The sequence below is a fragment of the Chelon labrosus genome, assembly GCF_963514085.1.
Source record: "Chelon labrosus genome assembly, chromosome: 19".
Lineage (NCBI taxonomy): Eukaryota > Metazoa > Chordata > Actinopteri > Mugiliformes > Mugilidae > Chelon > Chelon labrosus.
This window is the reverse complement of record NC_140352.1, coordinates 9297314-9315163: the sequence shown is the minus strand read 5'-3', so window position 1 is coordinate 9315163 and position 17850 is coordinate 9297314. Positions and strand designations below refer to the sequence as shown.

The 17850-nt window shown below is 42.7% G+C and overlaps 1 protein-coding gene across 1 annotated transcript; it reads left to right on the top strand.

Annotated features, from left to right (window-relative positions):
- The first annotated feature begins 5887 nt into the window (after positions 1–5887).
- On the top strand, positions 5888–10902 carry LOC311503912 (NLR family CARD domain-containing protein 3-like). Its single transcript, XM_084566822.1, has 9 exons — positions 5888–6112; positions 6204–6341; positions 6416–6484; positions 6576–8364; positions 8985–9146; positions 9234–9407; positions 9512–9679; positions 9941–9987; positions 10080–10902. Exons 1-9 carry the CDS (start codon positions 6067–6069, stop codon positions 10598–10600), a joined length of 3114 nt encoding a protein of 1037 aa, XP_084422948.1. The 5' UTR covers positions 5888–6066; the 3' UTR covers positions 10601–10902.
- Positions 10903–17850: the final 6948 nt, after the last annotated feature.

Here is a 17850-nt window from a genome sequence, read left to right as displayed (position 1 = left end):
GTTGCGGCTGTTGGGGGATGGAGACAGGGTGGAGTTGTCGATGGTGAGGCGGAAACTGTCTGTGGTGTTGTTGAGGGATTTGGGGCCGATAATGATTAGGTCTGATTTGTCACAATTTAGTTTGAGGAAGTTGATCTGCATCCAGGATTTGATGTCAGCGAGGCAATTGGAGAGAGTGGAAAGAGTGGCGGGAGTGATGGAGTTGGTGGAGATATAAAGCTGGACGTCATCAGCATAACAGTGGAAATGGAGACCGTGGTGGCGAATGATGTTGCCAAGGGAGAGCAGGTAAAGTATGAAGAGGAGAGGACCAAGCACCGAACCCTGGGGGACACCTTGGGACAGAGGAACAGTGGAGGAGGTGCAGTTGTTGATGTGGATGAATTGTTGTCGGTCTGAGAGGTATGATTTGAGCCAGGAGAGTGCAGTGCCAGTGATGCCGAGGGAGGACTCAAGGCGGGAGAGGAGAATGGTGTGATTTATGGTGTCGAAAGCTGCAGTGAGGTCCAGGAGGATGAGGATGGTGAGCTGGCCGGAGTCTGCGGAGAGGAGGATGTCATTGGTGACTTTCAGGAGGGCTGTTTCGGTGCTGTGTTGGGAACGGAAACCGGATTGAAATGGTTCGAACAGGTCATTTGAGCAGAGGTGGGCTTTGAGTTGTGTGGCGACAATACGCTCCAGTATTTTGGACAGAAAGGGGAGATTGGAGATGGGCCGGAAGTTCGACAAGATGTCAGGGTTGAGTCCAGGTTTTTTGAGGATGGGGGTGATAGCAGCCAGTTTGAGTGAACGGGGGACTGAGCCAGACCTGAGGGAGGAGTTGATGATTTCTGTGATGAGTGTGGAGATGGCTGGTAAAGAGTCCTTAATGAGGTGAGATGGGATGGAATCCAGAACACATGTAGAGGTTTTCATGCCTATCATAATTTTGGGCAGTTCCCCTGGTGACACGGGGGAGAACTGAGACAGAGGCTGAGAGGTGAGGAGGGGAGGAGCAGGTGAGGGAGTGGGAGTGCAGGCCGTGGGGGCAGGAGAGGAGGACAAGTTGTTGTAAATGGTGTCGATTTTTGTTTGGAAGAATGAGAGAAAGGAGTTGCATTTGTCAGTGGTGAATGAGTTGGAGGTATTGTCGCTGGGCTTGAGGAGTTTATTTACTGTAGAAAACAGAGCCTTGGGGTTGGTGGAGCCAGAGTGAATGAGGTGAGAGTAGTAGGTGGATCGGGCAGTACTGAGAGCATCCTTGTACTGCTGAAGGTAATCTGTATAGGCTTGTAGATGGACAGTTAAACCGGTTTTCTTGTGAAGTCTTTCAAGCTGTCGTTTTTGTGATTTCATTTTGTGTAGTTCAGGAGTGTACCAGGGGGCGGAGTGGGTGAAGGAGACAGTTTTAGTTTTGATGGGGGCTAGCTGGTTGAGACAGGAGGAGAGTGTTACGTTGTAGAATTTGGTGAGGTCAGAGGGATTGTCAGTTAACGGAGGGGGGGAAGCAGATATTTTACTAGCAAGAGAGGCAGAAAGGGCTGAAGGGGAGATGGATTTGAGGTTTCTGAAAGATATTGTCCGTTCATCCTTAGCGGTGGGAATGGGGATGTTGATGTCCATGATGATTGCCAAGTGGTCAGAGATGTTGAGGTTGACGCTGGAGAGGTGATGTAAGGTGAGACCAGTGGAGCAGACCAGGTCCAGGATGTGACCACGGCTGTGGGTGGCAAAGTTGACGTGTTGAGTGAAGTCGAAGCAGTGTAGCAGTTCCAGGAATTCAGTGGCAGATTTGCAGTCAGTGTCAATGTGGATGTTGAAGTCCCCCAGAAGAAGAACGGAAGGTGAGATGGCCGATAACTGGGTGAGGAAGTCAGAAAAGTCAGAGAGGAAGGAGGGGTTTGGTTTGGGAGGGCGGTAGATGATGGCAGTGACCAGGAGTGGGACCAGAGAGTTTGAATGTAAGGTGTTCAAAGGAGCGAGCAGCAGGGATGGAGATGGTGGATGTTTTAATGTCCTTCCTGTAAAATGCTGCTACACCACCTCCCCGCCCCTCAGATCGGGGTTTGTCCATATAGGTGTATCCGGTCGGTGTGGTCTGGTTGAGAGAAAAGTAGTCCAGAGGTTTGTGCCAAGTTTCAGTGATGCAGAGGAAATCCAGGTTATTGTCAGTTATGAATTCGTTCAGAATGAGACCTTTATTGTTAAAAAAAAATTAACCAACTGAGTGTTTTTATATTGTATGTTTGTTTGATCCATAGATTCTTTTAGTGTTGAGAGCTCTACTGCATCTTCATCGTATTATGTGGATTACCAACTGAGCGAGTATTTACGCTACCTAAGTACTGAAGATGAAGACATTCGTCATGGATACAAAGACACTTTTAATTTGAGGTCCTCTACTGCATCTGTATCACCTCCTCTGGCCAATGATCTGAACGAGCATGCTAAAAAACAAAGACCCATCATCAACAGGGGCAACTACAAACATTCTGATGACAAAGAGGCCATCAGTGTAAAAGAGCGTGCTAAAAACCTACAACGCATTATCGACTCAGCCCAGTCTTCTGATCCTTCTGATGATAAACCGTCACGCTTCATTCAGGGTCGTTACTTTAAGTAAAAAGATACCAGTGGAAACATGTCAATAAAAGGTTTCTCCCTGACGTGGTTGAGGTAGAAACCAACATTGTCTAAATACTACAGTTATTATAATTTGGGCTTTTTCATTAATTGTATTGTTGCCTTTTTTATTTAGTTTTTAAATATTTGATTTTAATTCTGTTTAATTTCTTGAGTGGTTTGACTTGATTCAGTTAAATCTTTATTATTATTTAATCTTTAAAAAATGTTCAGTTCAGTATGACTGCTGCGGCTAAATTACAGTTTTGGGTTGTCCATCCGTCAGTACATCCATTCAATCCATTCCTGTGGACACAATATCTCGAAGCGCCTTGAGGTCATTTTTTTCAAATTTGACAGAAAACATACTTGGACTCAAGGATGAAATGATTACATTTTTTCTTAAGTCAACAAATTATACTCTAAATATGCAGAACCTTTTATAATTGCAGATGTAACAGTCATAGACTTTGTTGTGTCTGTGCGTGAAACCCTGATATCTTGCTTGTATATTGACATCATAGAAATACTGAAAAATTGTTTAGATTTGTTTAAGTCGTTCTGTTAATATTTAATGTTTATAATAAATCAAACCAAATCAAAACATGCTTAAGCTATTTTGACTGTTGAAAAACTGCTGAAATAATTAGTCTTAAAACTAGAATCTGATGCAGGATCCTTCCTCAAGGTCAGGACACACTTGAGTCATGGTTCAGTTATAGTGTATTTCCCAACATAGTTAACTTTCTCTCCTCCTTATACACTGCTGTTAGTAACACTATTATTAGACTGGGGCAAATGGATGTGGGTAACGTCAAGCAGCATATACCTCTCTCCACTAGAGGTCCGTTGAATGCAGTGATGAATGGTTAGTAAACCTCCAAAAGTGAAACCAAATAAGGAAATAATAAGGATTGAGGTACAACTCCTCAAAGTAAAAATACTTGTGATTAGTATGGCCTAAAGAACAAACGTGAGCAGTAAATAAAGTCAATGAAGAATTAGAATCATTTATCATAGTGTGATCAGCAGTAACTACTACTGTAGTAGTGGCTTTCCACTGCCGTTCCGTAAACACTTGTCTTGTTCAGACCATATTTCATTTGTTTTGATTTGTATTCAGGTTTAATTAATCTTGTCAGCAGAGATGTGAGACACTGGAAACTATCCACACTGAATTACAGAAAAAAAAAACAAAAACATTATGGGAGAACAAATTAGCATCTTGCAAGAGACTGTAACTTCAAATGTATTAAGCACATGTGTCATATTGGAGGTTTCGTCCTGTTCTCTCAAGTGGGACCAGGTTCTTGGGTTTCTCTCTGTAAGACTGTACGTTAAGAGATATACAAAAAAAAACAAAAAAAAAACACTTAACTAAACTGAATCAGATCATAAATGTACTTTAAATAAATGAAAACCAAAAGTGCGTAACTTGAATGTTGCGCAATGTGCTCAACCGGGACATCTGCAGCACACAGGACCAGAAGTGTAAAAAACCGTTTAGTTTTATATTGTTACTCAGTGTTTTTAAAAATATGATTCCCGATTAATGTATCCAACCACAGAAAAAAAAACCCAAACACTTTACTTCTATCTTAGTTGAAAGCGAAGACCTGATCGAGTCAAAAAACATTTAAAAAGAGTACCTGGACGAGCTGAGTGAAGATGAGCTGAAGTCATGTCAGTGGTACGTGGGCCTGAATGTCAGGGAGGGATACAAAGCCATCCCAAAGTCCAAGCTGGAGAATGCTACCAGAGAGGAAACTGTGGACGAGCTGGTGCAGACCTATGGAGAAGACGGAGCTGTAGACAAAATACTGTAGTCGACATTTTCATTAGGATGAAAAGTAATTACCTCGTAGGGAACTTAACTCAATGTAAAATGTCCTGGTATTTTTTGCATCCCTCTATATTGTATTTTTTGATTGTTGTTAAGTTAATTAAAGAGTTAATTGAGATTTATTTCTTAATTTTCAGTCAGAGCAGCTTCACGTGTGAAAGAGTGGTTATATGAGTTGTTGTCTTCTGCTATGAGGCAAACACGGAGACATGAAGAGTCAGATTATACTCAGGATCTGTCTTTTTCAATTTGCTTACTTATTTACACTGAGCCTGTGGTGCTGCAGCGTGGCCACAGCTTCTGTAGGGGCTGTGTGCAAAATCACAGGAAGAAAATTACTCAGAAATGCCCACTGTGTCATCCATCACCCTGATCCTCCAATTAATTTAACTCTGAAGAAAGTGGTTGAAGGCTACAGAGAGAGAAATCAGGCTGTTCCGTCAGGAGGACCCAGAAATGTTAGGCCAGAGTCATACCAGGAGAGTGTGCTGAACTGATGTGGACAGAAATCTTGCTGAGCTAATGTGTTTCATACTGTGGTTTGTAATACTGAAAAAGAGAAGTCCGCATTTTAAGGCACGCTAGTTTGTGAATCACTACTCCTAAACATTTGGATGGATTAAATTAGATTAAAATTTTAGATTAGATTACAATTTAAATTAGATAGCTAGATAGATAGATAGATAGATAGATACTTTATTTATCCCAAGGGAAATTTTACAGTTTCCATCTGCCTGAACATCCATCCGTTTCTGTGCACACAAAAACTTTGAGGGAATTTCTTCAAATGTAGTGTTTGTTGTTCACAAACCATGATATTGGATGATTTACAGTGATCCAAAATGATCCAAAAAGTAAAACGTATGATGTAAACCCCAACTGAGCAAGTCAGTAAGCTTTACAAATACAAACACAACCCTTTGTGACAACAGTAGTAGTAGTTTTAGTCACACTTAGTATTTAGACTTGTGAAACATATTCATTTATCTTAAAGCTTCCGCTTCCTGGTTTTGTGCGTGTGTGCTGTGTGTGTGTTTTTTTTAGATTTAAAAATGAGTCATTGTTTTTGTTGTGCCTGTGTGTGAAATCAGAATCAGAATCAGAATCAGAATACTTTATTAATCCTTCAAGGAAATTGTTTTGTTGCTGTTCTGAAATATTTACATCTTGATTGTAAAATATAAATAAATATACATAAAACTGACCTTTCTACCGAGTATTTCTGTCTATGTATCATTTTCCAATAAAGAAACTCAAATAAAATATTCTACTGGTGTAGTTAATTTAAGCAGACTGAAATAAAACCAGACTGTGCAGACAAGAAGCACCACTTCCTGTTTTCTTACACAGGAAGGAAAGTTCTGCTTATGAGCTGCTGCTGTCAGAGCGTGTGAATCAAATGCAATCGCAGTTGAAACTGACGTATGAAAGTGTCCCTTATATCACTCAGTCCGTGAGTTAGCTCAGTGTCTGAGCTGTTTCAGTTTTGTATTTGGACGAATGTGGTTTGTTCTTCAGTGTAGTGAAATTCTGTGACTGCTACACAGGCTGAGATGACGAAGACCAGCGATGAGGAGTATCAATTGACAGAAACCACGTGAGGATGAAAGAGCTGTTAAAAAATGGAGCAAGAGACAGATGCACATATAAAAAATGAAGTTTCTCAAGGTGAGGATGACATTTGTCTTCTTTGGGGCAAAGAGTCTGCTCTAAAACTCTGTTTATTTTTGCTGAGTATTGTGTTTTCTGTCTGAGCCAGCTCCTTCAATTCAGGCGACGGTTCAGCATTTCCAGCCCAACTACACTGCCCAGAGCGGTGGCAGTGTGATCGCTCCTTCCTTCATTGGGTCTATAGTTGAAGGCAACATTAACATCAACATCATTTCAAACGGCCAAGGTAGATATATTAAACGAAGAAGGGGTGAGTAAAAGTTGGACTGGGGCTCTTCTGATATTTCTCTTCATTTCCAGGCTGTATTGCTTCAACAGATGAACTGAACAATAACAATACAAATGGCAGTGATACTCTGCATCCTCAATGTGAGTACTTTTTACTTCATAGCATTTAGGAATTTGACACATTAACATCTTCAGTGCTCAAAGTAATAGTCAAATGCACTTTCTCCTACAGACACTAAGATTGCAGAATGCCAGCAGAAACTGAAAGCTACGCTGAAGAGGAAGTTCAGTCATTTGCTTGAGGGGATATCGACAGACGCAAACAAAATTGCTCTCAATAAAATCTACACAGAGCTCTACATCACGGAAGGTGGAAGTGGCCAAGTCAATAATGAGCATGAGGTGATACGGATTGAGACAACATCCAGGATCCATGTGTCCAAAGAGAAATCAATCCACTGTAATCACCTGTTTGTTCCTCTACCTGGACGAGAAGACCACGTACGAACCGTCATCACAAGAGGAGTCGCTGGCATCGGAAAAACTGTCTCTGTCAATAAATTCACTCTAGACTGGGCAGAGGACAGAGCAAATACAAACCTAGACTTTGTATTTCCCCTATCTTTCCGAAACTTGAATTTGATGAGAAAGAAAACCTTAAGCCTAGTGGAGCTTATCTCTGTCTTTTTTCCAGAAATAAAAGACACAGCCATCTTTATTAATGATAAAAACAAAATGCTCTTCATCCTGGACGGCCTGGACGAGAGTCGCCTCTCTTTGGACTTCAACAAAAGTGAAATAATGTCAGATGTGACGCAGCCAAGCACAATTGCCGTGCTTCTGGCCAACCTCATCAGGGGAAGACTGCTTCCTTTGGCTCTCGTTTGGATCACATCACGCCCGGTGGCGTCTAGTCAGATCCCCCTGGAATATGTTGATCTTGTGACCGAGGTGCGAGGGTTCAACAATCCGCAAAAAGACGATTATTTCAGGAAGAAAATTGCTGATGAGAGCTTAGCGAACCAGGTGATCGCACATGTAAAATCCTGCAGGAGCCTTTACATCATGTGCCACATACCAGTCTTCTGCTGGATGGCGGCAAATGTTCTTGAAAAGAAGTTGGCAAATAAAGACAGTAATGACATGCCAAAGTCTCTGACTCAAATGTACATACACTTCTTGTCCTTGTATGTGGAGAACATGAAGCCTAGACAACCAGGAAGACGAGAGTCAAATGCAGACTCTGTGAGAACAAACCTCCTTTCTTTAGGTAAACTGGCTTTCAAAGAGCTCGAGAAGGGCCACCTGATCTTCTATGAGAGCGACCTCATAATGAATGGTATCAATGCCACACAGGCGTCCATGTTTTCAGGAGTCTACACCCAGATCTTCAACGAGGAGCTGACACCATGTAAAGAGAAGATGTTCTGCTTTGTGCATCTAAGCGTTCAAGAATTCTTTGCAGCGTTGTATGTCTTCCTCACTTTCCACAACGACAATGACAATGTCCTGGTAAAGAAATCGTCGGCTTCACGACGATTCCTATTCAGAGAATCGTCAGAGCTCATCCTCTACAAAGAAGCAGTAGAAAAGGCTTTGAGGTGCGAAGAGGGACATTTTGACATCTTTCTGCGCTTTCTTTTGGGCTTGTCTCTGGAGTGCAATCAGGCTTTGTTGAAACATCTAATGACCAACAACAGAACACACGCAAGGACCAGACCTGAGATCATCAAACACATAAAGGAGAGGATCAGGGCTTCTATGTCCCCAGACAGGTGCCTCAATCTCTTTCACTGCCTGAATGAACTGAACGACCATTCGCTGGTGGAGGAGATCCAGAGCTACCTGAGGTCAGGCAGCCTGAACAAAGCCAACCTTTCACCCTCCCAGTGGGCCACTCTGGTTTTTGTATTACTGACTTCGGAAGAAGAGTTGAGTGTGTTTGAACTGAGCAACTACGCCAAGTCAGAGGAGGGTCTGCTGAGACTGCTGCCTGTCATGAAAATGGCCCGAGTGGCAAAGTAAGTTATTCACAGTAATAATTTATGACTTGCAGAAACTTTAAAGGTATTCGCTTTCTCTTAAAATAGATAATAGGTTATGGAAAAACCAAAGTACATAAGGACAGAGTAAAAAAAGCTCAGCCTTGATGTAGGTATCATCAATGTACTGAGAATGAAGCAAATGGAGCATTTTTGAGAATGTGACCAGCTTTGTTGTGTGTGTATTGGTCAGATAAATTTAAAGTCTAGCTGATGACTGTAATGGAGCAAAAAGACAGAGACAGAGGCAAAGACAGATATTTATTTTTTTTGGTCTTGAGCATAAAACAGGACAATGATAACTTATATCTGATTAAAATGTGTTGTCAGTGTTGTGAACACAGCTTGTTTCTGCTGCCCCTATGTGGCCACACAATTGGTCACAGCTCAGTCAAATGTTTTATCTCAAGTATCAATTGCCTTTTCTTGTGCTGAGGCCTGTTCAGCGTCAGTCTGTGAGTGGAAACATATTTTAAACATGCATGTTGTGTGTTTGCATAGGTTCCAATCAGGGATGAACAATATTTGGTACGTCTAGTTTTAAAATGACTATCTTTATGTTATTATTGACCTGTCCTGTGATGCCTGTCCTGCTGCAGTCTAAACGGATGTAACCTCACTGTGACCTGCTGTCAAATGCTGGCGAATGGCATCAGTTCATCACAACTCAGAGTACTGGACTTGAGTGACAACAACCTAACAGATGCTGGACTAATGCAGCTCTCTGATGATCTGAAGAACAGCAAACTGGAGACACTCAGGTCAACACTCTAACGTGTTTCTTTTTTTCCACATTGGGTCAAACTAATAAAGGGTTTTAATATTCATCTAACTTTTCTATTTTTCAGACTGAGGAGCTGCAACCTAACAGAGCACAGCTCTGGTAGCCTGGAATCAATCATCAGCTCTGCTTCTTGCCCGCTGAAAATACTGGATCTCCACGACAACGACTTTCAGGATGAAGGAGTCAAAAAGATCTCTGGTGGACTGGGGAGTCCTCACTGTAAACTTGAAGTACTCGAGTAAGACTCAAGCAGTCAATTCAGTGCCAATACAGAGACAGACATGCAAACTCAGCTGTCCTTATTATAGGTGAAATATATGTAATTGGTGTGTTTTCTTGAAGTTTGTCCCTGTGCAGAGTGACTGAAGAGGGATGCACTTTCCTGGCGTCCGCTTTGAACTCGTCCCGTCTGAGAGAGCTCGACCTGAGCTACAACCATCCAGGAAACTCAGGTCAAAAGCTGCTGACTGCTCTACTAGAGGACCCAAAATGCAGTCTGGAGAAACTCAGGTAGCGATGAAGTCGAGTAGAGACCGGCTGATACATCAGCTGGCTGCAATTATCTTATCATAGATAAGTTGGTATCACCATGTGTGTGTCAGTCAATGAGTAACAAAACGTTTCAAATAAAAAATACTGTAGATTTGATAGGAATGGTGACAATTTGGTTTCATAATCTGATTTTAGATATTGGTGTGTTTCCAGGTCTTGGGGAGTTCTTCTGTATATGCATAAAGGTTGCATAAAGACATATCTTCTGTTTTCTTTTAGGATGGAGCAGTGTGGTGAGTCCAGGATTCAGCCAGGTCCAAAGAAATGTGAGCAACCAACATGCTTGACTATTTCCTTCTAAACATGTTAAACTAACTGTCATATAAAACTAACTCACACTCTTAATCTGATTCATCAGATACTATCAAACTCACCTTGGACCCAGACACAGCACACAGAGATCTTTCACTGTCTGAGGAAAACAGGAAAGCAAGGCGTTGGACTAAACAGCCATATCCCGATCACCCGGAAAGGTTTGATTACTGGACACAAGTGTTGTGTAGGGAGGGACAGACAGGACGCTGCTACTGGGAGACGGAGTGGAGTGGGAGAGCCCTCATAGGCGTAGCCTACAGAAGGATGTGCAGGAAAGGAGAAGGTGATGAGAGCTGGTTAGGCCGGAATGAATCCTCCTGGGGCTTGAATTGCAACAGCAACGGCTATAGGATCTTGCACGGAAGCATGAACACTGCTCTAGCTGCTACATCCAGCTCCAATAAAGTGGGAGTCTACCTGGATTGGTCAGCAGGGACGTTGTCCTTCTACAGAGTCTCTAATGATGCACTGGTCCCCCTCTACACCCTCCACACCACATTCACTGAGCCGGTCTACCCTGGGTTTCATCTAGGCTGGGTGGACTCTACAGTGTACTTGTGCTAAGTGTCACTCTCTGGGACCTCAGCTCCACCACAATGCTGTATTTCTGAGCCTTATATCTATACTAACATTTGAAACAAACCAGCTGCATATAATTTCTTTTTTCAATAGTGCACAATATACATAAATATTTTCAACAAGGATTGTCTAAAGTCAGCTCTGTTTGTTACACACCTAAATTTTAATTTCACAATACTTTCTTTAATTCCCAGCAACTTTGTACTTGGTGTTAAGTTATAACACATGTTTTGATATCAGGGAAAGGCAAAGTGAAATTTATGGTGACTAATTTCCATTAGGCCTCTCAAAAGGTAATTTAGTACTTTAATACTCAGCCCGTAGATCTTATACTGGTCTAAATAACACTAGCAGACTTGAAAATACTTGCTTACAAGTAAAAAGTCCATACCAGTCATCTTTGGTAGAAGGAAAGTACAGACGCAAATCTTGAACAAATAAATGTACTCATTAAAAAAATTGGTCAAGTGTTTTTTTATTCTATTCTACTGTACTATTATAAGTTAAATACCATAGCTGCCTGGCGTGGAGCTGATTTTATGTACAGTCAGGTGGTTTAACTGTACAACAACTTATTTTATTTCATATAATGATATTTTAAAGTCCTGTAACGATCAGCTTTCAGAACTTTAATCTGGTATTTTATAATTGGACGTAATTACAGTAAAGACCTTGTCAAAATGACTTTAGGTGTTTTTCCCGATTTGAGCATTAGCATTTAGCTCAGAGCATAGCTACAGCCTCACTGGCATGCTAGCAAAGATTTTTGTGTGTTTTCCTTTATGTGTGTATATATATATGTATATATATATATATATATATATATATATATATATATATATATATATATAAAGTAGTCAAGATAAACACTGAACGGAATATTTCTTTCATTCATAATCTCCTTTAAAATAGCTACAAGCTAAAGCTAGTGGAGCAGTTGAAGTAGAAAGAAGCATACGTGAAAATACAAATAAAAGTAGACTTATGATAAAGATGACTTATTAATTGGACTTAAGTACCGCACAAGTAAACTTACTTACTGTAACGATGGACTCTAAAGAAACTCGTGAACCACTGGTTGCAAAGTCTTGCACACAAAATGGTTACCGAAGCATCGACCGTAAATCAGACAACAGACAACAGACCGCTGCTAGGCAACTGTTGGCGTATTTAAACTGCCGAGGCTAGCAGTTAGCAAGCTAACAACTTGGTAGCATGTTGGAAAATATAAAATACAGTAAAACGACCAAACAGTATTTTACTTATGCAAATTATATAATTACAAACAAGTCTTTTATACGATTACGATAAACAAAGACTTTTTTTTTATTTTCTATAAAATAATTTTCTATTTATGCTGCAAATAAGTTAGCTAGTTCACATTTAGCCCGGATTATAGCTCCAATCTGTCGAGATAAGCACTGGATGGGACTTATTATGTTATATATATATATTATTATGTCGGAAAGGTTTTTAAAGTCTTACGCACTAATGTAAAACACAGCCATATTCTAATCATAGCTGGAGACTTCAACCACCTAGATTTAAAGGTTTCATTACCCAAACTTCACCAACATGTGGACTTTGCAACCAGAGGAGTCAACACACTGGATCTAGTGTACACAGTCTGCAAGGGGGCATACAAGGCATCCCCCCTCCCCCACCTAGGTCTCTCTGATCACATCTCCATCATGCTGAGACCAGCATACAGACCTAGAGTGAGAACCATCAGGCCTACACAAAAGGAAGTACGGGTGTGGCCAGAGGAGGCTTCCTTTGCTCTCAGGGACTGCTTCGACACAACAGACTGGGATGTCTTCAAACAAGCAGCTTCCCACGACGACCACACAGACATAGAGGAGTACACAGAGACTGTCACAGCATACATTGCAAAATGTATAGATGATGTCACCCACAGAAAAACCATCACTGTTCGTGCTAACCAGAAACCATGGCTGACAGGAGAGGTTCACAGGCTCCTGAGGGCTCGAGATGCAGCCTTTAAGGCTGGTGACACCGCAGAGCTAGCAACAGCCAGAGCCAACCTGTCACGCGGAATCAGGGAAGCAAAACGACAGTACAGCAGTAAAATATCTGGACACTTCAGTGACACAAGAGATGCCCAGTCTCTCTGGCGTGGCATCCAAACCCTCACAGACTATAAACCCCCACCACGGACCTGTGAGAGCGACATCACACTGCTGAACAGCCTCAATGACTTCTACGGCCGCTTTGACACACACAACAGCACACCGGCTCAGAAGTCCCCACTCCCACCGAACAAGCAGGTGATGTGTCTGGCCCCAGCCAGTGTGAAGAGGACCCTCTCCAGGATCAACCCAAGTAAGGCAGCCGGACCAGACAACATTCCAGGCCGTGTTCTAAGGGACTGTGCCGAGGAGCTCAAGGATGTCCTCACCGATATCTTTAACATCTCCCTGAGCCAAGCTGTTGTCCCCAAGTACTTCAAAGCCGCCACCATAATCCCAGTCCCGAAGACCCCTAACCCATCCAGCTACAACGACTATCGGCCCATAGCCCTGACCTCCACCATCATGAAGTGCTTCAAGCGGCGGGTCATGCAGAACATCAAATCCATCCTCCCTCCCTCCCATGACCCGTACCAGTTCGCATACAGGCCAAACAGGTCCACGGAGGATGCTTTCTCCACCGCTCTCCACCCAGCACTCACCCACCTGGACTCAAAGAACTCACACGTAAGAATGCTGTTTTTAGACTTCAGTTCAGCATTTAACACAATCATTCCCCAGCAACTCATACCAAAACTGAGCCACCTTGGATTAAAAACCTCCGTCTGCAACTGGGTGCTGGACTTTCTCACAGGGAGGCCACAAACCGTGCGGGTTGGCAGCAACACCTCTAAGACCATCACGCTGAGCACAGGAGCTCCACAAGGGTGTGTGCTCAGCCCGCTGCTCTTCACCCTGCTCACCCACGACTGTGTTCCAACCTACAGCACCAACCACATCATCAAGTTTGCGGATGACACAACTGTTGTGGGCCTCATCACCAACAACGATGAAGCCAACTACAGAAGAGAGGTGAGCCTACTGGTGCAGTGGTGTAAGGACAACAATCTCATCCTCAATGTGGAGAAAACAAAAGAGATTGTTGTCGACTTCAGGAGAGGTCACCCCCAGCATCCCCCGCTGACCATCGAAGGTGCTGCTGTGGAGAGGGTGAGCAGCACCAAGTTCCTGGGGGTGCACATCTCAGAAGACCTTTCCTGGACTAATAACACAACATCACTAGCCAAGAGGGCTCAGAAACGCCTCTACTTTCTCCGGAAACTACGAAGAGCACAAGTTCCGCCCTCCATCATGTGTTCTTTCTACCGGGGCATCATTGAGAGTGTCCTCACTGGCTGCATCACTGTGTGGTACGGAGGCTGCACTGCCTCCTGCCGAAAGACCCTGCAACGCATAGTGAACACAGCCAGCAAGATCATCGGTGCCCCCCTGCCCTCCCTCACAGACATTTTCCACACCCGCCTCACTCGCAGAGCCACCAGCATTGCCAGTGACCCCTCCTACCCCCTACATCCCCTCTTCAGTCTCCTGCCTTCGGGGAAAAGGTACCGGAGCCTCCGGGCCCGCTCCACCAGACTGCTGAACAGCTTCGTCCCCCAGGCTGTCAGGGTGCTGAACTCTGCCCATCACCCCCCCCACCCCCCGCCTCATGCCCCCTGCCGGACCATAACCCACCCATCACACAGGGACTCTACCTCACCTGCCTTCTGACAGCAATCTGCACCGTACTGCACCTTTGCACATTTAAAAAATCCAAACTGTAACTATACAGATACAGATACAGATACAGAAAGCTTTATTAATCCCCGAAGAGCAATTCAGTTTCTACAATCCACCATCTAGACATACAACCATTCACACAGCAATAGTATATAGCAGGAGTAACGCGATGAGGTCTGGGTCCAAATACAATTTATAAATAAAAAGACATCAGAAGCAGAATAGATAATGATAAAAAGAATACAAATAGCTGCTTGTCCTGATAGAGAAAAATAAAAATAAGATAAAAATAAAAATAAAAATAAAAATAAAAATAAAAATAGCAGCCCAGAATAAAAGATAATGTGTGCTTAATAAAAACACAGTAATAAATAAATAAATAAATGGAAGATGAATTGCACATATCCGTAGCTCCTAAAGTGCATTGTGCCAAGAACAGATCAGTCAATAATTATTTCCTCAGCTCAGTATTTAGTAGTGTAATTGCTGAAGGAATAAATGATCTTGCGTAACGGTTTGTCTTTCTGGGGGGCTGCAAGTAACGCCGACCTGATGGCATAAGAACAAATTCATCTTCCAGAATATGATGTTGGTTCATCAGACTTTTTGCTTTTTGGAGGACACGTTTCTCCCAAAGAGAATTCAGGTCGCACATTTGAATTCCAATAATTTTGGAGCAGACTTTCACAATATTATTTAAACAGTTTCGGTCCTTCACTGTAATGTTACCAAACCAACAAATGAAAGAAAAGGTAAGAAGGCTCTCAATATATGACAAATACACAGTGCACAGTATAGAACTGGAGACCCCGAAGGAATTAATCCTGCGCAATAAATGGACTCTCTGCTGGGCACGTTTGACCACTGAATCAGAGTTAATTTCAAACTTCAGTTGACAATCAAAAACCGTACCCAGATATTTATAAGAATTTACGATCTCCACATCCTCACCATGGATCCTGCATACTGAGGTATTTGTCCCTTTTTTTCTAAAATCGATGATGAGTTCCTTAGTTTTAAGAACATTAAGGTCGAGAAGGCTGTCGTCACACCACTTTACAAAATCAGGAAGCGCACGTCCGTGGTCTGACTCTGCGCCATGGAGGAGTGACATCAGAGCAGTATCATCAGAGAATTTAACGAAAAAGCTGTCCTCTTTAAGAGACCTGCAGCTATCCGTGTATAAAATGAACAGGAGCGGGGAAAGTACACAGCCTTGTGGGGAACCTGTGTTGGAGACTTGGGTTTTTGATGTAACCCCATTTACTAAAACCCTCTGTGTCCTTAGACTTAGACTTAGACTTAGATAAACTTTATTGATCCACAAGGGAAATTGCTTGGTTACAGTAGCTTAGTTGTCATAAAAAACACACTCTTAAGAACCTCAGATAAAAAGAAAAGATTAAGTTAAATAAAATAGAAATAAAAAATAAGTAGAATAAGATCTAGTAACATAAGTCCTATCAGTCAGAAAGTTTAAGAACAAGGCTACAAGCTGGTCGGGCAGATTAAAATGAGAAGCAAGCCTCTCAATCAAAATGTAAGGCTGCATTTTGTTAAAAGCTGATGAGAAGTCAGCAAATAAAAGCCTGGCATGAGATTTGGGTTTCTCCAGATGCTTATAAATTTTGTCCAAGATAAAAAGCTTAGCGTCATCCACTCCTTTATTCCTCTGATAGGCAAATTGAAGTGGATCAAGTTTGTCCTCGACCAAGCTGAGAACCTCTTCTTTTAGGATTTTCTCAAGGTTTTTTACTACAAGAGAAGTAAGCGCCACCGGTCTGAAATCTTGTAATTCCCTAGGTCTATTTATTTTGGGAATAGGAATAACAGTGGAAGATTTCCAAATTGTTGGGAGCTTGCAGGTATCAACACACAATTGAAAAAGATGGGAAAAAACACCACTGAGTTGTTCAGCACAGTGGTGTAGTGTGTGACCACAGATAAGGTCCGGGCCTGAGGCTTTCCTCTTTTTTGTTTTCTTAAATAGAACCTCAACTTGTTCTTGAGATATGTGAATGCCACTACATGGTGTCAAAGAGTTCTTCAACCTGGAGACATCATGCATGAAATCAGACCTTTCAAATCGTAAAAAGAAAGTGTTAAAAGCATCAGGCAAACAGTCATCCTGAACACTGTTTAGACTGATCAGTTGCTTGGGTTCATTACCATGCTGATTAATTGCAGCCATAGATTTAATCCCTCGCCATGCTGACCCAAGGTCGCCATTTATATATTGTTTTTCTATTTTTTCCCTATACTTACTTTTGGCTTTGACTATTTCAGCCCTAACCTCTCTGGATACAGACTTTCTCTCCAGTGAGTCACCAGTAAAGAAGGTCTTTTTCTTCTTATTAATAACTGTTTTTAGATCTTTGGTTACCCACGGTTTATTGTTAGGGAAAGTGACAACAGTTTTGGTTGGGATAACAGTGTCCACACAAAAGGTGACATAGGACGAGACAGTGTCCGAAAGTTCATCAATATTGTCCCCACAACCATCGAAAAAACATTTCCAGTCCGTACACTCAAAACAAGCCTGGAGGGAGGATATGCTGTCCTCTGTCCAGAGCTTAACAGTTTTTGATTCTCCCTCCCGACGTCTAATACAAGGTTCATACGTTGGCACAAGGAAGATGCTGTTGTGGTATGAAGCCCCCAACCCTGGCATGAGAAGAGACTTATATCCTTCCTTTACGTTGCCAAAACACAAGTCCAGTGTGGTGTTTCTTTGCGTGGTTGGGCAAGTCACATATTGTTCATATGTCCGCAAGACCTTGTCTAAACGGACATGGTTCATATCCCCCATGTAAAATTTGGGAGCCTCACTGCAAATAGTATCCAGCCGCTGAGATAAATCCATGATCACTTGTGTGGCTGCAGTAGCGTTGGCCCGGGGATGACAGTACATCAGCGTGAAGAACAGCTGAGGGAACTCACGTGGTAAATAGAAGGGGCGTAAAGACAGAGTGAGTAACTCGATGTCGGGAGTACAGATTTTTTCCCGCACATGAATAGTTTTACAGTACCTCTGATTTACATAAAAGCAGACGCCTCCTCCACGGCTCTTCCCTGTCATCTCCCTGGAGCGGTCCAGTCTGATGGGACAGCCGAAGCCTGTGAGCGCCATCTCGTTGTCCAGGTCGCTCTCATTCAGCCAGGTCTCAGTGATCCCCAGCAGGCAGCACTCTTTAATCTCTTGTCTTAATTTTACCAGGCTCTCCAGCTCGTCAATATTGCGCCTCAAGGACTGCGCATTAGATAAAAAGACCGAGGGCAGAGGGGGCAGCCGGCGTCGATCATCAAGGCAGAACTTTTTAACTCTGCGCTTGATGCCTCCCCTCCTACCTCTTTTCCTCCGCGGTGGCCGCCTTGGGGGGTTCCGGTCAATGTGGAGAGGCACAAAAATCTCTGCCGGTATTGTGATCGGTATCTCTCCCTCCGTTGAAGAACGTAGTGACAGGA

Excerpts from the sequence above, each read along its gene's own strand:
- LOC311503912 (XM_084566822.1), top strand. The coding sequence starts at position 6,067 with ATGGAGCAAGAGACAGATGCACATATAAAAAATGAAGTTTCTCAAG. Across the intron at positions 8,365-8,984 it reads AAAATGGCCCGAGTGGCAAA|TCTAAACGGATGTAACCTCA; the intron begins GTAAGTTATTCA and ends GTCCTGCTGCAG. Across the intron at positions 9,408-9,511 it reads TGTAAACTTGAAGTACTCGA|TTTGTCCCTGTGCAGAGTGA; the intron begins GTAAGACTCAAG and ends GTTTTCTTGAAG.